The following is a 24,949-nucleotide window of genomic DNA, read 5'->3' as shown; positions in this document are numbered from 1 at the left end:
CAGATTGTATTCATTATTGTGGGTATCGTTATGTTGATAATCTATGCCGAGACTGGCAATGGTATCGTCCTTTCCACAAACTTGAATCTTCCCTCTGAATCAAAGTGGTGGAGTGTATAGTGCAACCAACTCCGCAGCTTCCCCTCTTCATCTAGCCCCGACGACACGCTAAAATCACAGGTGCGGTTTTCAGGTGCTGGAATATGCCCCGGCTTGGCCAGCAGGTCATTAATATCGGAGGTCTGTTGGGGTATGACGGTGGGATTCTCCTCCAGCCCGACGATAATGGACATGATGTGGCTAGCGGGGACGCACATGAACATGCCCTGGGCTGGCGGAGATTCCCTCAGGTATTGTATTGCCAGGCGGCGTAGTTGAGGGAAGGGACATTTGAGACCTGTAATAAAGAGAGGGAGAAAGACTCCCATCTCAAACATGAAAGGTGGTTGTTTGCCATCTGAGCTGCGAGTCCATGCCACCGCAATCGGCGCCCACTCAACAATTCGGGCGAATTCGAGTTCATAGGAATCAAACTTAGATTGGTCAGGATTGAGACAGGCTTCTGATTCGATCAAGACGCCTGTGTATGTCATCAGAAGCAGTGCAGTGGCGCCATCAATGCTGGTGTCCTGGACGGGCTCCAAGCAAGTGAAGAGACGATACCATTGATTGAGCCGACTTTTCAGGCGCTGTTGTCTGGTAGCCAGATCAGGTACCTCGTGAAGGCGAGAGTCGCCGGTCAGTCGTAGATAGGCTTTGCAGTCAACATTAAGGAACTTCATCTCTGTCACAATCCCGCAGAGCACGTTCCTTGCTTCGTCGATTGAAACAAAGGACTCATCTGGCATGGCCAAATTGAGATCCCAGCATCCATCCGATACTCCGTCCATTATGAATATCCACGTTCCTATGCGGCGAAAAATGGGTTCAAGGGCAGCAATGGTAGGCGTCGGCGTTGACAAAGCACTGACCATCATTTGAGCCCCCTGTTTGTATAGTGCTTGGGCGGCCTTTCGGTTTCCCTGTAGGAGCTCGATGGCAATGAACAAAACGCAGCTAATCAAGGAGACTGTCAGATCTGCCACGCCCTGGTTGATTCGCTGCTGTAGACGAGATAAAGAGCGCGAGTACCAGACTAGCGCTTCGTGGTGGTAGCAATGTTTGACCGCCGCTGGGTCGTTGATAAGCCGCTCGGGCGTGGCTTCGTGAACTGGAGGCCGCTCGTAGAGCGCACTAAGAGAAATGATTGCATCCCAGACTACTGGCTCTAGCCGACAGAATTGCAAGACCGAACCTCTCCAAAAAGCACGATCGAGGACTCCCGAGATTGACGGGCCTGCTTGGTGAAAGTAGTACTCGAATGCGCGTCGCTCTCGCGATCCTTGATTTGAGAAGGGCACCAGTTGAAGCTGCAGACGGTCTGTCGCTCTTGGAGGAGATGCAGTGTCATAACAGCATCGCCGGCCAGTGCTGGTGCATCTCAGGCAGTGCGGCTTCTCCTCTCCACATCTAACGCGACGAATCCTGCGAGAATGTCAGACAAGGCATGGCACGGAGACCCTGGCAAAACTGACTTGCACGTGTTGCATCCGTTTTTAGATTTGGTACCGCCGAGGCGACCAGGGCGTTTTGTGGTCATTATGGAATGCAAAGTCCATAGACTCGACTTTGGCCAAGAGATGAATTCAGGGACGAAAGTGGGGGCAGAATCTTAAGTCCGAAACCCTCCTGATTGGCTGGAAATATCTATCTATTGCCGTCAATTCTTTTGATCAACCTGCGGCTTTTGCTTTGATTTATCTACATATCCGCCGTGTTCAAATGTTCGAGGGGATCAATAAGTCTGTGAGCTATACCAATACCTCCTTCTCCCTCCGCCGAATACTTTTCTCGACTAAATCACACCCAACAAACCCCTCATATACCAATGCCAAATCAAACATTCATACCATCGTTTAAAATGAAAAGCATTAGTTTCTCTACATGAATTGGAATACCAGCTGCAACTTGTATACAAATAGAAGTTCATGAGCAACGACTGCAAAGCCTCCATGAAAGACAAGCTCAATACCATGGCCAGCCGTTTCAGCTCCATTCCTCCAACTGAAGAGTTGATCGCGCTCTTTAGCGAAGGACTCCCACGGCGCTGATGAGATGTCAAAAGTGAGTTTGACGATGCCAAGAGACCTACCAGAAACGGTGCTGAGAACTGGGAATATGTTATGTCCCTAGATGCGATTACAGAAGATGGCATTGACACTTGGCATGGCTATCTGCACTTGCCAAAGTGCATCAGTGAAAGGCCAAAAGAATGGGCGGCGTAAAGCCTGCTGGATGACCAGAAAGGACGGGAAGGTATGCCGGCATTCACCTCATTTTCTTTTTCTTTTTCTTTTTCTTTTTCTTTTCTTTCGTTGTATGGAGACCTCTTCAGACCCCACAATATGGTAATTGCTCATACAATGAGATTCGCGGGATCACAGCATATCCTAACCCACACCTCAACGCAGAGTCCCCAACGACCTCACTACAGCCTGGACCAATTTGCCAATACTCAGCACCGATGATCATGCCATCATACAGCCTGGTGCCAAGCAAAGCTGGAGCCAACCGCGTCCATGTGGAGAAGGCAACTGAAACATCGTCAGTCGGGCCCTGCAGAACAAGGGTCTGAACCCGACGCTATTATTAGGGGTACGACTCAATTTCAAGTAGATGCAGCTTTCTGCAAACCTGGGCATATAAGACGACCGCTCTCCTCCCGTATCCCCCACTCAAATTCTGATTCCCAAGTTCAGTCGGCTATAATAACCACCCGAAACTCCACCATGAAGTTCACCGCCGCCATTATCACCTCGCTTCTGGCTACGAGCGCAGTGGCTTTTGACAAGTGGCAGCGTACGTCTTTTAACTATTCAAATTTGTTGGAAGCACCCAAACTAATTTTAAATTAGCTTGGGGCAAGCGTGATTACTCTTGCGTGAACGTCTACCAGGGCATTCCCGACTACTCGACCGTGACCGCTGGTCAGACCGTCCACCTGCGCTTCAACCGCAAGCCTACCTCTCACTGCGCCGACCCTTTGAACAAGTACCCCGCGGACAAGTACAGCGTGTGGCTGTACAACAACCCCGTCCGTAACCTGGACACTATCAACTTCGACAAGCGGATCCAGATCGCCAGTGGTATTTCCGGATCCACTGGTGTTGTCGATGTGACTATCCCCAAGAATCTGCCCCAGGTCAAGGATGGTTCGGTCTGGTACTTGAGAATTGACACTTCGCTTTCGACTGCTCCCCAGGTATGTTCCTTCCTTTTGATTTGACGGGACTGATTCGTCCTAACTGCTGTTGTCTTAGATGCCTAGCATCTACAACGCTGCTGGACCGTTTACAATTACCGCTTAGATGACTCTGTATGGGATTGTGATCCCGACCGAATAGCAATTCAAAGTTGACGCGATTGATTCTAAACTCTACTCGCCTCTAATTCTACCCGAGGTCGTATTCGCTTATAAGGGCATGCATCTCTGCTTTGTCTCAGCCTTCGAGTCTTGGCATTACTCGTCACGGTTCCCCCTTCAACGATGCCCAGAAAGAGATCCTTAGGAAGTAATGTGAATAGAGTAGGGTATAGATAACCAAATGCTCATCTAGCACCATCATTCATCCCTATTTGACTCTTTGCTAGAACAAGTTGAGTCAGACAAGCGTTCGTATCACAATTAATGCCTAGTTCCTTGCCACGCCTTAGGATCCAGCCATTGATATACTCAATCTCAGTAGCTCGACCCTTTCGCATATCTTCACGCATGCTGCTGGAGTTCTGTGCCGTCTTCTCAACCATGTCCGATACAACAGATTTGAGTGAAGGAACCGAAAAAAGGTTCCGGTCGATCGGCAAGCTCTGAAGCTCGGGCAAGTTTTGAAAGACTGTGGATATCTCTTGAAGAAGACGGTCGTGCAGAGGCCAGAGGTTCGAGTTCTCACCGATACACCCATTTCGCACATCAAGTATCGCTGTCAAGGGGTTAAGCACGCAGTTTACTGCTAGCTTGAATAATTGTACCTTGAATAGGTCTGCCCACTGCAAACGTTCACAGTTGAGAGAAGGCGCCCGGAGCAGGACATCCATGAGGAACTCAGCCTGCGACCTCCTTGACTCCTGATCATTACTGTCCACAATTCCAAGAGAAGCGGAGCCATTAGCTCCGGCCAGGATAGCCTCTGCCAGAGACCTCAAGTAAACACCATGGCGCATGATGCCAAACATGTACGTTGGCCTCGTCGAAGCATCGGGGAAAATGCGCTCATTCAGGTCATCAATCTGGCCCATGCCATTTTGAAACAAGCAAATGGTGGAATGCCGACCGAGGCGATGCTTGATGGGCTCAAGGGCGGACACCGTGGCAGACGCTTTCACAGCAACGATCAGATTATGAATCGGGTTTGTGGATGGCGTCTTCCCCAGCAGCTCGCCATTGAAATCTCCCCTTTCTTGCAAGGGTCCATCTTCTGTAAGTCGCAACCCTAGTTTCCAGCCTCGTGACGCAAATTCCTGATACAGAGCTGGCCGATGAGCGAGCAGCGTCACAGGCGGCGGAGAAGGTAGGGACCTGATGGAATGGGCCACAAAGGTGCCGATACTGCCTAGCCCAAGAATATGAATTGATTGGGTGGGACTAGGCATGGTGAGTGGCAATTAGAAGGGGCATGGAAGCAGGGACCCCGGGTTGTTTGATATCGAGTTGACCGGGTATTTGCCTTGAAGCCTCAGGTGTCAATTACAGGCGGGTGCATTGTCCGCCGGACTAGGAATGTTCTCAACCCCGACGAGTCTCAACACTACTATTTCTTGTCTGTCGCCAAATGCTAGTTTAGAGACCGATCAGTTGATCAACTGCAACGTTTGTTTAGCGTGGAGACCGCATATAATGAGCTAGATGTACTGGAGTCATTGAACCGCCGATTTTAGTTTCCGGCCCGACGGAGAATCGAGCTTCTATTATAGGTTGGTACAAACGGTATCTAGCTATCCAGAATCACTGGAGGATTCAACTAGCCTGACGGTTCCCCCACATGCACAGCTCGCCTGTTGGCTTGCCTTCTGACAGGAGTCCGATTCTCCAATCAAGGCGGGCCGGATATGCACATCCGTTCCCGTCGTTGATTACTCTTTGATCATCGATAACCTTGGAACTCCCAACCCTAGACCTGCACGCTTGAATTGAAGCCTTCCTATCAATGGCCTAGTCTGGAATGTGCTAGATCATCCAAGATACATAGGTTAAACCCCGATCCGAGTCCGATCCGCTGTGCATTGAAAGATCAAACTCCGTCGACAGCTCCAGCTCCAGCTCCAGCGGTCTCGGCTCCCGTGTTCTCGGACTCGAGTGAACCGCGGCTCTGGGTCAACAAACTCTTGTACCCACAGTGCTACCGATGCATTCCCCGGGACCGAGAGGCTCAACGATAGTTTACGGGGTTGTGACAGCCGATGTGCCTGGCATACGGAGCAGGTACGATTCCGCGTCCCGAGAGCAAAGCGACAGGTCTCGTGCTGTCAATGGCGCACCGTCTTTCACATAAACTGCCCGGGATAGATACGTAGGTAGTAGAGTAGCTGTATCTACATACGTGGGTCCATACATCATGACTGCAAACTCTACCATAGTGGTTGACAACTCACAGGCATCCATTGGTGCACAAGGACCAAGGATAGCCAGACGGCTCAAACGATATGGTGGAAGAGCCCGGACGCAAGGTAGAATCTGAGTGGACCTGTCTCGAGGCCGAGCGCGAACAAAACGCCCCGGAACGTTGTGTGGCGGGGCCCGAGGGAGCCGGATTTCCCAGGTCAAAAAGCTCCAACGCGTTCCACCCCGACAGGGATACGGTAGCTTCAGGCTAGCGAATGGATTCTCGGCACGTTCCGGGGACATTGCAGCCATCAGCCATCAGCCATCAGCCATCAGCCATCAGCCACTGAACGAAGGACGGCAGAGGTGAGCAATGTACAACTCGGCGGGAAAACCTGCTTTGCTGCGGAGTGGGCCCTCTGATTGGCTGGACCATCAGCCCGTCCGGATATGAGACTCTAAGCTGGAGCGTTGATAACAAGGCCTGTACCTGTGACGCAGTGGTGCAACAAATCAAGCTAGAATTCGGTGGAGGTTATGTGGTGGGGAGCCGAACTTGGGACTTGAGAATTTGGGAACTTCGAAACTTATACTGTGGAAAAAAAAAAGTACGCTGCCTTGGAGGGTTCAAAGCGGGTGACCTCACATCCAATCTTAGAATTTCTGCCCCTCCCCCATTTTCTTCCCCCCCCTTCCCCCTCCTTCCCTCCGCATCTTTGTTCAGCTTTTGGATTTCGCGCCGATTTCACGGTGCAGCCGAATTCCAAGACGGCGGCACTTTCACACCAATTGCACCGGCCCTTGTCGTCGGTTCGACTGCGTCCTCCCTAGTCATGGCTGACGAACGCGATTTCGCTTTGCCCCCCGGGTCCAACGAGGCCAGTTCCTCTGTGGACGCTGTTCCTCCCTCCGGAGTCCCTCACCATGCCTCAACCCCTACCCTCCGTTCTACTCCTCGCGATCGCGATCCATCCACCGGCATGTCCGCCTCATCCACACACCTGGGTCAGATCAACGCGGCGCGGCGTGCTCCTAGCACCCCGCCCCGCCCACAACCCTCTATGAGCGGGCAACCAGTGGGCGGACTGAACCAGGATATCATGGCCAAAATGAAGGCATTTTCCCTCTCCCGACAAGGCGCCAAGTTGCCACATACTTCCTCGACCGGAACGATACCCACCTCCCAAGAGACCGGCGCGGGAGGTGCGATCGCCGGCCGCATGCCACCCACTACCCGAGATTGGGCCTCTTCACCCGCGATCGCGCCGGTGGCCAATACAGCATCTCCGCGACCGAGTGGTTTGGCTGCCAAGCGTATGAAACCTGGCCTCAAGCTATCGGATGTCACCGGACCCTCTCCCTCGACGCCGAACGCGAATGCGAACGGTGCGGAGGAAAAGCCCGTAGAGCAGAACGGCGGAGAATCAGCTTTCAGCAAATACGCGGAGTTTATTGATACCAAAGCCGGCACCTTGAACTTCAAGAACAAAGCCCTCCTGCACGGCGGCGGTGTCGAGTTCTCCTCCGGTCATAGTTTCAAGATATCTCTGGATGAAGTCGACCGCATAGATGAGTTGGGCAAAGGCAACTATGGTACAGTTTACAAGGTCCGACATAGTCGACCGAAACTGCGGAAACCGGGCATGGGTTTAGGCGGTATCGTCAGTCGACCATCCGGCGACGACTCCAGCCCAGACAACCTTACCAGCGATCTGTCTGGTGTGATCATGGCAATGAAAGAAATTCGGCTGGAGTTGGACGAGGCCAAATTCGCACAAATTATCATGGAGTTAGACATCTTGCATCGTTGCGTCTCCCCATTTATCATTGATTTCTACGGCGCTTTCTTCCAAGAAGGCGCGGTCTACATGTGTGTCGAATTCATGGACGGTGGTTCGATCGACAAAATCTACGAAGGTGGTGTGCCTGAGAATATTCTCCGCAAGGTTACACTGTCCACCATCATGGGCTTGAAGGCGCTCAAGGAAGAACATAATATCATTCATCGCGATGTCAAGCCGACCAACATCTTGGTCAACAGCAAGGGTCAAGTCAAGATTTGCGACTTCGGAGTCAGTGGAAACCTGGTTGCCAGTATCGCCAAGACCAATATTGGATGCCAGAGCTACATGGCACCGGAGCGAATTGCGGGCGGTGGTATGCAACAATCGGGAGCACCTAGTGCTGGGACGTATAGCGTGCAGAGCGATATTTGGAGTCTGGGATTGTCGATTATTGAATGCGCCATGGGACGTTATCCCTACCCGCCGGAGACGTTTACCAACATTTTCAGCCAGCTTCACGTGAGTACCATTAAAGATTTCCAACCGCGAGCCAGGATCTAACATTTCAAAGGCAATCGTTCACGGTGACCCTCCCACTCTTCCGGAACCCGGCTTTTCAGAGGATGCCCACGCATTTGTTCGAGCTTGTCTCGACAAGGTCCCGAAAAACCGCCCATCTTACAACATGTTACTTCGACACCCATGGCTCGCACCTCTCATGCAGCCCCCGACCGAAGCTGAAGACCAGGAGGCACCCCAGCCGTCTGAGAACGCGGCTGGAGGGATTTCATCCTCATATATGACCGAAGACAAGGAAGTCGCTGAATGGGTCCACAAGCAACTCAAACTCCGCGAGAGCGGCCATTTGCAATCGGCAGATAAGCCCGCTCTTCACGCCGTGGCCCTGGATAAGGTTGCCACGAGCCCGGTTGCCAACGATCCCAATACTTCGGCACAGACAGACTGAACTTCTGGATCTCCCTCTGTTCTACATTCTGCATTTTCCCCGGTCATTACCACTTGATTTAGCAGGGGTACTACGAACGGCGCAGGCGCCGCCTCAGGAAAGATGGATTGTTTCCAGCATACTATCTCTGATCCATGCTCGACGCCCACGGATGGTACGAGCTCCCAGTCGCGATGTACGACCATGGACCTGTGGCTTTTTTCGCGATCGCGTTGGACTGAGAACGAAGACTGATGGCTGTCAGTGAGATCTATCTCCTTGGATCTATACATACGCCATCGAGCCCGGACAGGGCATTGCATGATTCTATACAATGTCTCCGAATACAATGTTGACACGAGTAATTCCGCAGAAGAAGACCAGTAGCTCAAGCCCTAGATCAGCCCCCACTTGGCTCTCTTAGACCCCTGTCCGCCGAAGCGCCTTTGGCGCGCTAGTGATGCAGCGAAGATGTAGATTCGACTGTCCTTGCCTTGGCTGCATTAGTACTTGTTTTCCCGTACAGAAGAACTATATAACTCTAAATCGCAACATTTACCACCTGGTAAAGCCAGGAGGTCAGGAAGGGGCGGCTATTTTTAGCAAACAGGATCACGCTAAAGCTGTTCCTGATGCGATGAGCGCGGTGACCGCCGACCCTTCCCCGAGTGCTCCCCGAGTGCTCCCCGCGCCTGTGCTATCCAACTATTTCCCTTTTTGGCGATCGACCCAACATCAATGCATCTCCTTTTCTCTCTCATTACATCCATCCATCGTATCCCCCTCTAACCCCTACACAGCGCCCGGAAGCTGGACCTCGGCTCGGCAGCTCCCCACCAGGCGCGCACCCGTCAGCATGGGCCAGCAAGCATCCCTCCCGCAGCCGGGGACAAGCATCCAAGTGATCGGAGCAGGCCTCTCACGAACAGGGACAGCATCGTTCAGCCGAGCCCTAGAGATCCTCCTAAGAGGACCAATCTATCACTGCGGCACGCAAAGCACCCTGGGCGCACCCTATCAGGTCCAGTTATGGATCCAGATCCTCCGCCACTGGCTATCTGGTTCTGATACAGACCGACCAACCATGCTCCGTCTGCTCGGTGAGCAAATGGACGGCTACGCTGCTATCACCGATGCCCCGGGCACGCAGTTCGTTCCCGAATTGATGGAGCTGTACCCGGACGCCAAGGTGATTTGTACCATCCGCGACCCGATCTCGTGGGAGAAGAGCTTTGCACAGGTGATGAACATCACAGGCTTATGGTTCCTTCCATGGGCTCTTCTCCCCGTGCCGGGGATGATCAACTATTTCAGATATTTGACTCTGCTCGGCCAGCAGTGGAGCAGACTGTATGGGGAGTCTCGGCCTACGCGCCAGACCTATTCACGACATATCGAGTGGTTGAAGGAAGTTGTTCCGGAAGATCGATTGGTGTTTTTTGATGTTAAAGAGGGCTGGGAGCCACTGTGTAAAGCGTTGGGTAAAGATATCCCGATGGACCAGCCGTTTCCGCATGTCAACGATTCTGAAGCTATTGATCGGATTGCGAGGTACCATGTTCGCCGTGGGTTGATAAGGTGGGCTATTATTTTTGCCGTTGGGGCTGTTGGAGTGGCATTCTTTTGGCGGAGGTAGAAAGAAGGTGGCGGGTTGTTGTACAGTATGATATTTTAACTTTTGTTTTGGATAGAGCATTTGCATTTGATCATTAAGGTGATCTGATTATTACAGTTTGCATGATATTCATGATTCTGAGCCATATGACTGCTCTATTGAAGTAACTATGAGCCTAAAGCCGGTCGTTTCATTTCATAGTCGGCATGTCGGCAAATGTGCCAGGCGGACATGACACTGACTCATGGCATTTTCATAGAGAATCAGAGAGAACTAGAGTAGAATTCTGTACAAAATAAATCGTTTCTTGTTCTTGTTCTTTCATATTCCAGAATGTTCCAACCGCATCTATACAAAGACACACGGAGTAGATCTGAATAGGAAGTTGAAGAGGCTGAACGGGGCCCACACCTTTCAACTTCCTATTTGGATCAAGCGCCACCGAGGTTCGGACAGCCTTGACTGTATAGAACGACTTTCAGAATGACATTCAGATTCTTTCTTTTATCAAAATGGCCCCACACAACTTTTTCTATTAAATGTTTTGCATTTCCTCCGACCTAAATTTTTCATTTCAATCTACTTTCACTCCCTTGGCCTGATTGTCCCAGCTTTATATCTGAACAAGTCGCATATTATTCTTGTTGTGAGCGCCCTAGGACCGGTCATGAACGCAACGAACTTCGCTCAGAGCTTGCTCCAATCGGCACGTGTAGCTCCAGAAATCTTTGAGCTACGCCCAGACTACCGCGCCCTCTTGATGGTCGTCGAAGGATTCCCACCAGGCCCAAGCGACGAGCGCAGCGAAATCCTCCTACAGAAGGCCGAAAGTGCCGTCAAAGATCTTCTATCCAAGCAACCCGTCACTGAGCTCCCTCATATCGCCGCATGGAGAGAGACATATAAATCCTTCGGGGCCAAACCCCAGAAAACGCGCAACAGTCTGGAAGCTCTAACACGTCGCGCGGAGAATGGTCTTCCTCGAGTCAATCGTTTGACAGATATCTACAATGCGATCTCAGTCAAGTATCAGATTCCACTAGGGGGCGAAGACCTCGACAAATACGATGGGTCGCCGTTCCTGATTCGGGCGACCGGCAAGGAACAGTTCGTGACTTTCTCTAGTGGAGAGCAGAGTGTCGAGTTTGCGGCGCCAGGTGAACCTATTTGGTGCGATGATTCGGGGATTACCTGTCGTCGGTGGAATTGGCGACAAGGCCCGCGGACTGCTCTGACTGATGAAACTACTCGTGTGCTCTTTATTCTGGACGCGCTTGAGCCGCTTTCGCCTGATGCTTTGATGCAGGCTGCGGATGAGCTTGCATCAACGCTAGAAAGCCTTTCGTCAGAAGTCCGAATTTCACGCCGGATAATCGGTGCTGAGAAGACAGCGTAAGGCTGTTGAATGGAGATGGTAGAAGAGCGGTTGTTGAAATGACTTGTTTTGTACTGCAGGAGAATGGTGTTAGTGATAACTACTGTTTATGGTTTAATTCTTTCGCTATATCTCTCTATATTAGGAGATCTAACGCGTGTAATCTTTAAAACAAATACACTGGATTCTAATAATCGTCACCTGTGGACCCATATAGATGTACCCCTCGTTCAAGAACTTCGATCTCGTCACCGACAGCAACGTATAATCCTACTTCCTGCTCCTTGGCTTCCTTCAAGCTCCGATCCTCAGGAACGCAATGCATTCCAATATATCCAAGCGCTGCTTTGTTCCCAGTCTCGATAGTACGGTACTGCACTAGCGTTGTGCTTGGTTGTGGTCTGCCCTTTTTCTTTTCCGGAGGCGGGGTGTCCGCGTCAAATTTGCCCGTCTCCAGGTTGACGTTAGGCATCGTGCATCGAGATGTGCGACAGACAACAGACAATGCCGGAGCCACACTAGCTCGTGGCTCTGTATTATCACTACTTGGCAGAATGCGGTAGCGTTTCCACGTCTCTTCTTCATAAGCAGGAATATTCGTGATCCATATATTTGCACGGAAGCGGAGCGCGTCCAGAGGCTGATTTTCAGATGGAAGCAGAGCTGACACAGCGTGGACCGAAGACAAACTGTTGATGTTGACTGGCTGTTGGTCTGTGTAGCCGTGCACAGCAGGTGAACCAATGTGTTTGAGCGGCGCGAGATTTCTATCCGTACGTACCAAAGTATCGGGTGTACATCTCAAGAGTGTGAGGCTTTGATCTTGAGGAATATTCAAGAATTTCTTCAGCCTAGGTAAAGATGCGGCAATAGAGGGTGTTTTGCCCATATCAAGGCCTTTCGCCTCCCTGCCATGGATACCAAACGTTTTCATCTCAATCTGACACTCGTCTCTCTGGGCGGCAGTAACATCAAGAGGCGCAATGAAGGATACTTGTGGTACCGCTGATAGATCCCCTGCCGCAAAAATGGCTTCAAGTCGATCGACCCAGCTTGGTGCGTCGGGATTCTGGAATGTCACGACTACACATCCGCCTGCCTGAACCAGTGAGTCCTGGGGGTTGCTATCCTTGTGTGGGAGCCATAACTCCGTCTCAATTTTGGACATGATGGGCTTTGTACGCTGGCTGATGAATCGCCACTGAGGAGCAGTATCGGCGTCTTCCGTCCCAATTTCTGATGCAAGCGCAAAACATCTGTCGTACATGAAACCAGCCTTGGTAAGCAAGGCCCGATTCACCTCGATAGAGCCGCATGACTTGATGGGATGAAGATACATCGCCTTGATGCGCGCTGGTCCATCGAGTGCTGTTCCTTCTGGATCGGCAAATTTTGGATCGTACTGGTCTGCCATGTTGCTGGTGGATAAGCCAAGTTTTTGCAAATGTCTCAACCTCCGGCGCGTTAGATGAGTATTTCCAGACCGTATGGCAATAACAATGGCAATGCTTAGAAGAAATACGAGAGCCATGGCACCCCGAGTGACGATAGGGTCATTCAGGGTACTCAGGCCATGTTGCAACAATTGAAGCAGCATTGTTCAAAATGGACACCCGTCGAGGGTTTTCAAGAGAGGCCTCTGAATGACTGGTGTAATAAGAGATGGGATTAATAGACGATGTTGATTCGGTGAGAATTATATCGGTTCCATGGCAAGTGAAGTCAAAAAGGGAACTTTGAACATAAGCGCTGAAAATGTGTCAATTCATCGGCTAGGTACGGGCAGACGATGACTCTTCAAAATTAGGAAGTTAAGCGGAGTGGGTCTAATCGGACGCCTAACGCTGGGCCCTCCACTAACGCGTCGCGTTTTGGTTTGCGACACCGCCGGTGGGGGCAAGTACGAGAAACGTTTTTAATTTAATTTATTTTATTTTATCTTCCTTACCTCTACTTGAAAGAGCTTTCTATATACAGCCCTCCTGGAGAGACAAATCCCAGCGGTCTCTGTTTCTAATTCTGTACTTCTTTTAAATATCCCTTTAAAAAGCCTTAAATACCTCTGATTAGATTAGTTACAGACGCCTATCCAGGACTGTTCATATCTTATATGGAATACTAAGAACTATAGTTTATTTCCATAAGGTTGAGAGAAATCCCGGTAGGCGGTAGAGCTATATTTTAGCCAATAACTGATTCTTCGTACTTGTCCCTAATCACTGCCATAGCCGACCTTCGCGTTGGGGACGGAGATATATTGATGAGAAGGCGTCGAATATTTAATTCTGTCTCTGTGAGACCCATTGCGTTGCACGCAAATATACAGCCTTAGTTGCCTGCAGAATGACCCGATACGGTTTAGTTGCTAATGGACATGGTTTGATACGGAGTGGGACAGCATAAGTTTTAACTGACACGATCCTTCAGGCTGCATCAATCTATGGTTACAACGCAAGGAATGTGTAAACTCAAACATCTTGAGCCTTCCCAATCACAGAAAGCCTTGAACCAACTGAGTCAACATGCGAGGCGGCATGAAAGTACTTTCGAAGTAGAGCGGCAAGAGCCCGGGATCTGGCTCACTGGGAAGATACGTGCGTCATGGCATCGTGCGGCCGGCGGCCCTTCCATCTTCATTATAAGGGAGACATGAGATGAACTTACTGTTCATGACTCAACCTCCCGGGCATGTTTGAATAAGCGCACTATTGCCATGCAAGGACGCCTATAGTTCAATCTCAGAGAAGATCTTTCCCATGAGAAGTAAGTCATTTATCCGATCAGTCCAACAGTCAAAATAAAGTGGGCGACCTTAGAAATCTGATATCCGAAACGTAACGGGCCGATTTGTGGCTTAAGCCTCAAATGACGTCACGGTATGGGTTCATAATGCTAGGCACAACCTTCGATCCGCTATGCACTTGCCGAGACGGGCATGCAAGGATTAATATAAAGCAGGCCTTGGTCTCCAAATTTGAGTTGGTAGATTTCTCTGCCTCACACACCACTGACACCCGTTGATACCCTGCAGGGTGGGGTTCACATTCAAAGCCCCGACCCACGAGTCATCACAACTGTCAGACTTTGACAACCTAAATGGTATGATTCATCTTGATCTTCCATTGAGCAGTATGATGATGTTCAAAGGCATCGACCTGCCATGTCGTCGACTTGTACAAAAGGCACTTCAACGTCCATTGTGTTGACGTCCGCGCCAACACCAGTTGTCCGTGACGATAAGTCTGCACAGCCTTTTCACTTCGACTTCTGTGACAATTGTCAAGAGGAAGGTATACGACAGACGGAAGAAATACAAATTCGAGACGCAGCAATTACCGAGCTGAGGGACGAAATTGCAAGGTTGCACAAAGTCATCTCTCTTCTCCAGCATACCTCGAAAACATAGCGACCGCAATGTTCAAATTATTTCTCAACCACCTGACACAAGATTGAAGTATCTATGGTAGTCACTGCAGTGTCTCGATGTCTGATGTTTTATGCCCATGCTGCACGGGCGAATCTGACGGAGGCACCTACAAATTCCAAATCCCGCAATGTGGGGCCCTGGTCTTCGAAATGAGGCAAGCTATTGATTTTATGGAGTTACGGAGTTATGGACATAATGGAATTATGTATCGATGATGGATATTGGCGATCAAATAATTGTGTTTTGATGAGGTCAGACTAGCTTGACCCGGGCTACCCCAAATAATATGTACCCAGGAGAATCTTAGACTTTACGCTTGCCAGGTCCCGATCAGATCCCAAGTCCTGGTTGTGCCATAAGTACCCACAGTCAGATCCTGACTTTTGAATCTTGAGTTATGTAACAATAATAGGACAAAGTCAGTACAAAGCAAGAATGGCTACCCACGTATTTTCAGGGGGTTTAGTAGACGGCAGGACAGGCCAAGACATCACAATCTCGGCGGCGTAAGCAATAGACGTGACTTTGAGCTCAAGAGAGATGGCAGTGAGTGGTGTATACCGAAGACACGGTGACCTTGTAAGCTGTCGTTGCTGTAGAGGTAGTCATGGTGGTTTTATGGGATTTTCTCTCGGACAGGGAACAGTCGGTAATTGTAGTAGGGCATTGGTAGATAGTTGGGTAGTTTGGTCGCTGATGTTGTAAAGTATTACAACTGGAGGGCATGGCGTTGGTGGTTCCTGCTGAGCCCAAGATAGGAGTTTCGGCGGTGGATAGAGTACCTACAGGGATGTTGATAATATAGTCTAGGGGGGATTCTAGTAACGTAATTTACTTCATTACTAGTAAGGGTAAGTCTAAAAAGATGGTTAGGTGGCTATAGTTCTGCTATGTTCCAGCAATGCTTCTATGACACATCTTACCCTGGGAAAGCTGAGCCGATTAACGGCCATCCGATGGATCTTCGAGAGTCAGAGCCACGAGTCTATTCTAATATGACTTATATAGTACATTGGATAATAGATTCTGCCCTAGGGAAGAATCCGAAGCCACCTCGGTAAAATCTATGCAAAGAATGCTAAATCACGACGCAGAGTCCACTTCTTGAACCTGCAAACGCCTTCTAAAGATTGACGCGAGCTCATTTCGCTTTCAATTTTTCTTTCAGAATCTCCAAGGAGACAGGTTTGACGAGGTAGTCATCCAATCCTGCCATTCGCGCCTGCTGTTGTATTTCAGAGGAAGCGACTCCGGTGACAGCCATAATGCAAGATGCAGATAGACCATTGTCCTTTTCGAATTCTCGAATTTTTCTTGTGGAAACTAGGCCATCCATGACAGGCATAGAGAGGTCTGGAGATGGCGGGTTAGATGAATATTTTCTAGAAACCCTAATAAGGACTTACCCATAAGAACATATGTGAAGGGTCTATCGGACTCTTTGAATAAATTCAATGCATTCAATCCATTAGTAGCCGTTTCATAGGTGCAGCCTAGTTTATGCACGAATGTAGCTAGGATCTGCGGGCGATGTCGTTAGCATACAGTATGATTGAAGAAGAGAAGGAAGAGATATGAATGAGATACCTTCACGTTGATTTTATTGTCATCCACAATCAACACGTGCATTTGGTCTGGTTTAGTCGAAAGCTCTGGTGTGGAGGCGTATCCATTTCGTGCTGATATTAAATGTTCAATATGGGTATCTTCGTCGTAGTTCGCATTGAAGGCTTCTGCCGAGTAACTCCCAGGCTTGGGAAGCACAATTGAGACACTATTCTCCATCAAAGCGAGATTGATAGCTTTGATCACTTTGTGCGGGCCATATCTGTTGCAAGTTAGCCTTTAGCTAGAAGAAAAAGGTCGGAAAATACACACGGCTGAGAGACATATACATATTTGTGCTTCCACTGGTCTTCCGCGATTGACTTCCTCTCACCCAGCACAATGAAGGACTTGGCAGTGGATTGTGCCAAATACCCAGGATGATCCTGCATTAGTTGCTGCAATTTTGTGTCTTCGATGACTAAAACATCTCCATGCGCCTTTTCTACAGACTCTGCAAACGAAACACTCCAAGCAGGTTGTCCCAAAAAGACGTTGCTGAGAGAGCTCTGGATTGACAGTTTGCGTTTGGCCTCTGTGTTCAAGATTCCGGTAGGCATCTCGTTCAAATCTGGGCAATCGTTGAAGCCGATCAGGCAAGCTCGGATGGCTGGGATCGAGTCCGGAATTTCGCCGTAAGGACCGACTGGTCCCTGGCTATCGATGTCGCAGCGATGTACAGGAATGTAGGCATCTACCTGAGTGCCCACACCCACCTCACTCTTGACATCGATGTGACCTCCAAGGAGTGTGACAAGCTTGCGCACAAGACTTAGTCCAAGTCCAACACCCTCCGAAAGGGAGTCTTCCTGAGTAAACGGAGAGAAGACTGAGTGGCGTAGGTAATCAGAGGAGATACCACTACCCGTATCTGTCACTGACAGATGGGCCAGGAAAGGTTCGGAATCAATGCCTGTACTGACACTGGACAGAGATATTTCAATGAGACCTTGATGGGTCCATTTCAGGGAGTTGCCAACAAGACTCATGACGATTCTTCTCCATGCACCAGCCACTGAGCGCACTTTCCATGAGTTATGTCCGTCAACTCGTACGACAACAGAGACTTGGTCTGTATACCTGCGGCTAGTGGGGTAAGCCGGAGAGCTAAGCCAGCCTCGGGCTTCAGACTGAGGATCCTTCCCCTCTGGTGTCTGTGAGATGCAGAGGATCTCAGTCACTTCCTCTATTAAAACGTCTAGCTCGAAATCACTGATCAAGTTTTTCAAGTTGTCTTCGGTGTTTTCGCTGCCTTGAGGATTATTTGTTGTCAAAGTATTGATTTTTGTGAAGTCCAGACTAGCAGACGTCAGATTTGATAAGAACATTCGAACAGGATCGGGCATAACTTACAGATGATTCACAACATCCAACAGCGTCATACCACATGATTCAATCATTTTAACCATATCACTCTGAGCCGGCTCAAGAGTAGTCGCCCGCAACAGCTCAGTGTTTCCAAGGATTCCATGCAGAGGAGAACGAAACTCATGACTAATGGAAGATATGAAATCTGATTTGGATTTCTCCAGGCTATCCCAATTGACCCTAGCAACTTCTGAGATCACTGAATTGCTGAAGGCTCGGAAAAAGCCAAGCTCATCCATGCCCAGGGCACGATGCATATTTCCTGTCCAAAGAAGGGTCCCAGCAAGCCATCGTGATTTGTTCCAATCCCATAGCGGGGAGAAAAGGGCCGAATCTGCCTTGGGGAGGTACTTGGCTAACTCGCTCGTTATTTCTTGAAGGTTCTTCAGCTCGGTGACGGAGTCATCACCTCCACTCTGGTAGGAAAGATAATGGCTGTCGTCGAGCCGATCATTCAAATTGAAAACTTGACCTTGAGGGAAAGCCGTGATCATCCTCTCCAATAGTTCTTCGGTCAAAGCGACCTCATCCCCATTATCGCAGCCCGCTTTCGACGAGTTCCTAAGAGCATGCCCGAGGATCTCGCAAGATGCTTTGGATTCATGTGATGGGATGATATCGTGCTTGGGACCGAACCGAATCGATGCTAAGCTGTTATCCAAACTAGAGTGTAAGTGTTTCGGGGAAGGCTCCCAGACACCCGGTGGACCCGGGGATTGGCTGACTATGTTAATACTAGTATCAAGAAAAAGATAGATGATACTAACAATCCAGAGTTACTTTTATATGCGTCCGCGAAGAGCACCCCGTCGAGCTCCATGGAGTCTCTCAAGATAATACTGGCGCGAGAAAAAATGGATGCGATGGACCGGGAAATGATGTGGCTGGAAGGTGTGTTTGACGCTTGCGATTTGATATCGTTTTCATCGGGTGAATTAATTTCTTCAGGGTTCCAGAACTCGTTCTGTGGCTTTTCAAACAAGGGAGTCAACCCCGCAGACGAACCACCAATGTTCGAGTGAACAGACGTGGGCTCAGTAGAACGAGACATATCTCTACCAAACGACAACGATGATAGTTCAGAGGTAATCAGTGATGATCCCTGATCTTCAGTTTGCGTGGATGATGTCGCAACATGCGCACTTCCGGCATCCGGGTCAGGATCATGAATGTCAATATCCGCGAGGGGACTTGATCTTTTGAGCACAGCTTCGGGTTCTGGGTGGTTGGTGACAAGGTCGGTCACTCCTTTCACCAGTTTCTCTGCCCGTCGATGGAAATGAACAATCCGAGTTTTCTCCAGGTACTCTGCGACCGAATCTGCAATCTCCTGTAACAAGGCAATTTCTGAATCCCCGAAAACCGGCCGCGACTTGTCATCCACGATGCAATAGGAGCCCAATACATGACCGGAGGCACTGAGAAGGGGCACTTCCGCGTAGAAACGCATATGGGGCCAATCTACCACGTACGGTCGATCATTAAACGCCTTCTCGTCTGCGAAGTTGCGAATGATGTATCGGGAGCGGTTGGCGGACACATTTTCAGTCTCTACCTCGAACGATGTGTCCTGTGCTGTGAACAATTTGATTGTATGGGGACACACACCCCAGGAGAGATTTAAGGTCCTATAACCAAGATATAAGCCATCGTCGGGCAAATGTTGACCCCCATGTCGCAGAGAGATGGATGACGTCGTTTCGGCAATAATGTGCTGGTTCTCGCCATCAATGATAGAAATGAAGGATCGATTGCATCCAAAGCGAAGGACTCCTAGTTGCGCTAGGGCGTTGAGTGTGATATCAGGCGATAGATAGGCTGCTCCGGGCTGCTCGTTCCCTGACGGTGCAGCCCGACCGTCCGATACGCCGTCGTCATTGGGATGGGTAAAAGCGCAGTAGTATCTAGTCGTGAAGCATATGTCAGCACCAGTCGTGCAGGAGGGAAGCCATGGAACGCGAGACCCTATATTTGAATCGTTATTTGAATCGTTGTACACACTTTGCTAATTCTCGAATGCGATCTCGCTCTGTCTGGGGTTTGTTGGGCAGGCCTGGCCCACGAGCCGTCAAGGGAACCATCGTGACTATGTAAATGGCGGAGGCAGAGGGGTTAAAGAGACCGTATTCCCAGATTGCTGCATTGAATTGCAGCAGTTACTCGCAAAAGTTGATGATTGATATGACGTCACGTAGTGTGCTGCATGGAATTGAATGGACTCAGGTGAAGAAGGGGGGATGGTGGGGTTCAATCGTCTCGCTTTCCACCCGATGTATGGCCGGGCGGGTACATGATTGGCCGGCTCTTGTTGCCGGGGAAAACTGCCACTTTCATAACTTTAAATATATACCTAGGCCTCAGCTATGGGGACCCTACATTGGCCATAGCGTATCGATGGAATAATAATCCAATCGGACATGTAAATCCGCCTTTCTCTCCATCCCCCTCGCCCCGCATTTCTCAATTTGATCAAGTCTCTTGCCTATCTGAGAATAAGTGAACGGCGATGAACGCCTCGAGGTAGTCTCTTACGGTCTCGAACACCGCACCCAGCACGTTGCAATCCAGACGCCATGCCGGTGGGGTGCCGTTTCAATGTAGGGCACGTCGGTGGAAAAACAACAAGCCCACCACGCACTATAATCAATTGGACGCGGACAGTGACCTAGCGACCCTAGGCTCTAGGCCGACGGGAACGAACGTCAAAGCGAACAAGACTACAGAGACCTTCCAAGAGCTCCAGGGTCTGCAAGAGATCCACAATTCGCAGATTCCTCGCGCGTTGATCGGAATGCACAACGCTGCTTTCGGCCGTTGGCCCCGCCAAGCCTTGTGGATGATGTCATAGTCTGGCCTGATCCGCACTATCTATAGCGGAGGCTTCGGAAAGCTACGCGGCCCGAGAGAATCTTCCAATTAAAGGGGACCCTCCGTGCTCGTGAGGTCGGAAAAGACTTTGAAGCATTGCAGAAAGAGAGAGAGAGAAAGAAAGAGAGAGAGAAAGAGAAAGAGAAAGAGAGAAAGAGAGAAAGAGAGAGAGAGAGAGAGAGAGACGAGCGGGAAGAATACGCTCATCAGCCTCAGGCGACCTGGATACTATAAAGGGTATCACCATGTTCTCTCGACGGTATGTTCCGACATAAACCTTTTGAATGAGTCCGTTAGTTTGCAAGTCACTGATTTGGCAATTGTTGTGTAGAAATGCTCATAAGCCCGACCAGATTTTTATTAGTCGCTTCCGAAATGAATTTGGGGACCTGGTGTCGAAGCAAAGTATCAATGTGAACCAGGGCGCACACAATTTAATGCCTCAAATCGTCCCGGATGAGGCAAATTTCGACACTAACGTGAGAGGAAGGACTCATGAGCAGAGCCTCGACGCCGAGCGTGTCCCCTGGGCATCACGGGCATCAGGCTCACCATTCTCGTGCCTGGATCCGGAGGCACTTTCTCTGCAATATGAATTTGGTCAGCACCAAACCCCCCATCACCATGGCTTCTCAGAAAGAGGCAATATCTTCCACAACCCGGCTGGAGAGTTCGAGCTTCTGGATCCGTATCAAATATCGAGCAATGGCCCATTTGCCCAACAGGAGTTCCCTACATTCCCCAAACCACCCCACCGCGATTCTGGCTATGAGACAATGGATAGTTCCTCTGAAGATTTGTCTATGAACCTCAGCACGAAGACCGACTCCGTTGGGATGGACGACTCTCTGGAAATGTCCTCTGGCGAACAGTAAGGCTTGTCCGATTGACCTACACGCTGCAAGTTGCTCCCAGGCGCTAACGGATTCGCACTTTAGATTTCGATACAAAGTCTCACTGCTGGCTGCAACGGCAATGTTTAATCCAGCCAAGGAGGATCCAGTCACATACCTCAACAAAAGTCAAACATATTCACTCATTATAAAAGATTCCCATTCACCACCGATGGGTTCTGGTCAGGTCAGATACCGCACATACGTCCGTGTATCTTTCGATGATCAAGAGCAACGATCAAGGCCGGCCGCTTACTGGCAATTATGGAATGACGGTCGGGCCAAGACTGAGGCTCCTCGTCACGGCGGAAGGCTACACGCGGTGGAATACGCGAATGTGGCTCGATCTCACATCGTAAACTTCGATCAAAGACAAATTCGCCTGGAAGCCGCTTCGTTTGATGGATTCTGTGTTACTTGGTCCGGAGGTCCAGACACTGGTTCCTCCGAGTGTGCTCTTGGTGTACGGTTCAATTTCCTGTCGACCGATTTCAGTCACTCAAAAGGTGTGAAAGGGGCGTCGGTCAGACTATGCGTGAAGACGGAAATGATACAACCGGATGACCGCACGTTAGAGTATAAGCCGGAGGTATGCTTCTGCAAAGTGAAACTATTTCGGGACCATGGTGCCGAGCGTAAGCTCTCCAATGATGCCGCGCATATCAACAAGACAATCGAGAAGCTCAGAAAGCAAGTGTTTGAAGCGGGAACAAGTGGTGGATTGAAATTTGAGAAACAGGGAAACCTTCCCATGAAGATTGCGAAACGTTACCGCAAGTCAAGGCGCGGATCTTCAGAAAAACAAATAACGGGAGGTCTTCATGCCGAGATAGATGCGCTGCAGCGCATGTTCTCTTCGGTACGTCGAGTGAGCAAGCTTGATTTGCGGGGTCATGAATATGATGACCCTGATCTCTACCCCGTTCAGCTTGGCGCTGATTCTCGCTCGAGTCCCAACAATGAATCCCCCATGAAAACAGTGGCGGGAGTGGCAGGTCATCTTCAAAGAAATGATAGCGTTGCTTCAGCACTGGCGGGTATGCAGCTTGCTCAACCTGACGAGCTGAACAAGTCTGTCAGTCTGGATACTGCCAGACGAGCTTCGGAGGGGGACTTGTGTGCAGTCGCCAGTATCATGAAGGCCATTGATGTCGACGTGAATTACAGGCCACCAAAGATCGCACCCAGATCGGGTAAGTCTCATGCTAGCCCTAGTAAAGCCGTTTTTGCAGTCACTAATCTTATCATAGTTGCCTGCTTTTATGTCCGGTTTATCAGAAACGGAAAGAATGTCTCAGACTACTACCATGCCATCTATCTCGCGGAGCGCACAGCCTGGAATCTGATGGAAAAAATATCAATGAAGCAACAGATCGACCCATCGAGCATTGTTCATGTTTTTCACGTGAAAAGAAACGGGCTGAGGATCGTTGTGGACGATGACGTTGTGCGAGAGCTCCCTGAGGGACAGGACATGGTAGTCGAAATATGCGAAGGATCGAGGGGGAATGAAAATGACGGAGGCGTGGAATTCACAGGCACAGAAGTCAAATTAATCTTCTAGGTGCCTTACTTGGTGCCGAGGATGTTCAACATGGAAGCAACCCCCAACTTGCTCTACCTTGGAATCTTGGGGAATGCAGATGCATTCTCTCCAATTACATCACTAATCCCAATTAAAAAATGATGCTAATTCAAACCGCTATGACCATAGAACACCCGCGATTACGTACCTCTACAGTAATACAGCAAGTTCAATCTGCTACACCGGAAAGACTACCTATACCTACCCGGTCACGTGCTGAAGTCGAACACGTTCTACTCCGGTAGGCCCAAGCGCATGCGTGCACCGTGTCTCTTGCCCAGGTGAGGAGCTCATGTCGTAATGAATCCTACTGACCCTCCTTCCCGCACTGTTTTCGTGCCAAGTTCCCATCTCGAATAGACCCAATCTCTGCCCGTTACATGTAGTCAATGATGTATTTCACGCGATATCACTGTGCAGGGCTTCTCAAATCCCGAGGCTAGACTTCACAACAAACCCCGTCAGTACGACTCTGTACTCGACGGGATGTGACGCGCCAATCGGCCATTTCTCGGCTATGTTGCATAACTTATCAAACTAGGAAACCTGGACACTCGCCACATCGTAGCTATAGCTGGCAAGGGCAAAGCCACACACCGCATAGAATCTCCAGGAAAGCCACCAACAATGACAGCATTGTGAGTGGCGTGACATGCGGGCGAATCAAATCCATGTCACAATACAGCCTCGGACCAATCTGCACATGTAGAGGCGTCTCAAGAAACCTGGTTTTAGGCTTCCGGGGGCACTAATAATCCGGCCTTGCCTTGTTTTGCTTGCATTAGTTGCGGGCGAAACCCACTTACAATCAAGTTCCCGGGGGTCGCAATGCCAAGACTGGCCCTCGGCTGGAGGCTGAGAGTCCGATGACGTCAATCAACTACCCCAAGCAGTTCCCACTATGCTCCCCAAGAACAAATGACGTGAGGGGAGATACCCCTCCATTACCAGACTTCAGCGTCTAGATCAATGACGCTATATGGTAACATGATCTGTCGTGCAGGACATAAATAGTCCCCCTTGCCCCAAGCTTTTTACCTTCATCAACTCAGTCAATACAACCTTTTGAAACCTTCCAAACTTTCAATAACAACTCATTCACAATGGAGACCGTCAAGGTTCGTCAAGCACCGTCTCATCTCCCTTGTCAACGTATCCTGACTAACACCTCCCAGAACGCCGCCAACTACGTCGCCGAGACCGTCCAGGGCACCGGTGCCGAGGCTTCCAAGGAGGCCAACAAGAACGTCGCCAAGGACAACGACGCCAACGTCAGCACCCGCGCCAGCGCTGCCAAGGATGCCCTCTTCGACAAGAAGGATGAGGTGTCCCACGACTCCAAGGCCGATGTCCACAAGGGTGAGTGATTCCTGCATGTGCGGCGCACATGTATCATCAGACGCTAACTACAGCTTTACAGAGGCTGCTAAGCACTAAGTGCACCTTGCACACACGTGCCCAATGCTCATCGCTATATGATACCCATGCCTATGTGATGGAGTGATTGATGAACGGTCGATGTGATACTTGGACAATTATGTTGATTCATGTAAACTATATACCACGAATTCACTTTACGTTTCCGAAATATTTGCTATCCCCGTAAATATGTCTAAAATATTAGAATGCACAAGATTATTCTATGTAGACAGTCTATGATGCATATTGTTCTTAGCACCTAAAATCATTGACGATTCATGATCTTTGCCAATCGAGTACATTGATACTTCTGTTTCCCAGAGTTGTCTGTACAGACCTTACCACAGCCGAGTGGACTTGCGTCCGTGGGATTCTCAAACAGTTGAAGCTCAAAACTCAACATGAATAGTCATATTTTCTATCAGA

At 49.7% G+C, this 24,949-nt stretch overlaps 10 protein-coding genes across 10 annotated transcripts; 6 read left to right on the top strand and 4 right to left on the bottom strand.

Moving 5' to 3' along the window:
- Positions 1-41: 41 nt before the first annotated feature.
- N7443_001459 (Zn(II)2Cys6 transcription factor domain-containing protein) lies at positions 42-1,639 on the bottom strand (the record flags this gene model as incomplete). The annotated part of the gene is made up of 2 exons (XM_056881515.1): positions 42-1,524; positions 1,575-1,639. The coding sequence occupies 2 exons, from the start codon at positions 1,637-1,639 to the stop codon at positions 42-44; spliced, it is 1,548 nt and encodes a 515-aa protein (XP_056746753.1).
- Positions 1,640-2,828: 1,189 nt separating this feature from the next.
- On the top strand, positions 2,829-3,407 carry N7443_001458 (uncharacterized protein; the record flags this gene model as incomplete). The annotated part of the gene is made up of 3 exons (XM_056881514.1): positions 2,829-2,898; positions 2,955-3,301; positions 3,360-3,407. The coding sequence occupies 3 exons, from the start codon at positions 2,829-2,831 to the stop codon at positions 3,405-3,407; spliced, it is 465 nt and encodes a 154-aa protein (XP_056746752.1).
- A 241-nt stretch (positions 3,408-3,648) lies between these two features.
- Positions 3,649-4,689, bottom strand: N7443_001457 (ketopantoate reductase family protein; the record flags this gene model as incomplete). The annotated part of the gene is made up of 1 exon (XM_056881513.1): positions 3,649-4,689. The coding sequence occupies one exon, from the start codon at positions 4,687-4,689 to the stop codon at positions 3,649-3,651; it is 1,041 nt and encodes a 346-aa protein (XP_056746751.1).
- A 1,782-nt stretch (positions 4,690-6,471) lies between these two features.
- Positions 6,472-8,389, top strand: pbs2 (mitogen-activated protein kinase kinase PBS2; the record flags this gene model as incomplete). Its single annotated transcript, XM_056881512.1, has 2 exons — positions 6,472-7,941; positions 7,994-8,389. The coding sequence occupies 2 exons, from the start codon at positions 6,472-6,474 to the stop codon at positions 8,387-8,389; spliced, it is 1,866 nt and encodes a 621-aa protein (XP_056746750.1).
- An 835-nt stretch (positions 8,390-9,224) lies between these two features.
- Positions 9,225-10,004, top strand: N7443_001455 (sulfotransferase family protein; the record flags this gene model as incomplete). The annotated part of the gene is made up of 1 exon (XM_056881511.1): positions 9,225-10,004. One exon carries the CDS (start codon positions 9,225-9,227, stop codon positions 10,002-10,004), a length of 780 nt encoding a protein of 259 aa, XP_056746749.1.
- Positions 10,005-10,650: 646 nt separating this feature from the next.
- N7443_001454 (B3/B4 domain-containing protein) lies at positions 10,651-11,379 on the top strand (the record flags this gene model as incomplete). The annotated part of the gene is made up of 1 exon (XM_056881510.1): positions 10,651-11,379. One exon carries the CDS (start codon positions 10,651-10,653, stop codon positions 11,377-11,379), a length of 729 nt encoding a protein of 242 aa, XP_056746748.1.
- A 166-nt stretch (positions 11,380-11,545) lies between these two features.
- N7443_001453 (Amidohydrolase 2) lies at positions 11,546-12,772 on the bottom strand (the record flags this gene model as incomplete). Its single annotated transcript, XM_056881509.1, has 1 exon — positions 11,546-12,772. The coding sequence occupies one exon, from the start codon at positions 12,770-12,772 to the stop codon at positions 11,546-11,548; it is 1,227 nt and encodes a 408-aa protein (XP_056746747.1).
- Positions 12,773-15,926: 3,154 nt separating this feature from the next.
- N7443_001452 (hybrid sensor histidine kinase/response regulator) lies at positions 15,927-20,050 on the bottom strand (the record flags this gene model as incomplete). Its single annotated transcript, XM_056881508.1, has 8 exons — positions 15,927-16,138; positions 16,192-16,306; positions 16,373-16,613; positions 16,664-17,689; positions 17,744-18,478; positions 18,526-19,662; positions 19,760-19,895; positions 20,026-20,050. 8 exons carry the CDS (start codon positions 20,048-20,050, stop codon positions 15,927-15,929), a joined length of 3,627 nt encoding a protein of 1,208 aa, XP_056746746.1.
- Positions 20,051-20,871: 821 nt separating this feature from the next.
- Positions 20,872-23,083, top strand: N7443_001451 (transcriptional regulator family TF; the record flags this gene model as incomplete). Its single annotated transcript, XM_056881507.1, has 3 exons — positions 20,872-20,885; positions 20,958-21,497; positions 21,565-23,083. The coding sequence occupies 3 exons, from the start codon at positions 20,872-20,874 to the stop codon at positions 23,081-23,083; spliced, it is 2,073 nt and encodes a 690-aa protein (XP_056746745.1).
- A 1,124-nt stretch (positions 23,084-24,207) lies between these two features.
- N7443_001450 (Transcription factor) lies at positions 24,208-24,541 on the top strand (the record flags this gene model as incomplete). Its single annotated transcript, XM_056881506.1, has 3 exons — positions 24,208-24,222; positions 24,280-24,463; positions 24,525-24,541. 3 exons carry the CDS (start codon positions 24,208-24,210, stop codon positions 24,539-24,541), a joined length of 216 nt encoding a protein of 71 aa, XP_056746744.1.
- Positions 24,542-24,949: the final 408 nt, after the last annotated feature.

Source organism: Penicillium atrosanguineum (genome assembly GCF_028827265.1).
Source record: "Penicillium atrosanguineum strain IBT 20685 chromosome Unknown utg000001l_segment0_segment0, whole genome shotgun sequence".
NCBI classification, from domain to species: Eukaryota; Fungi; Ascomycota; class Eurotiomycetes; order Eurotiales; family Aspergillaceae; genus Penicillium; species Penicillium atrosanguineum.
This window is presented reverse-complemented; position numbering and strand designations above follow the sequence as displayed.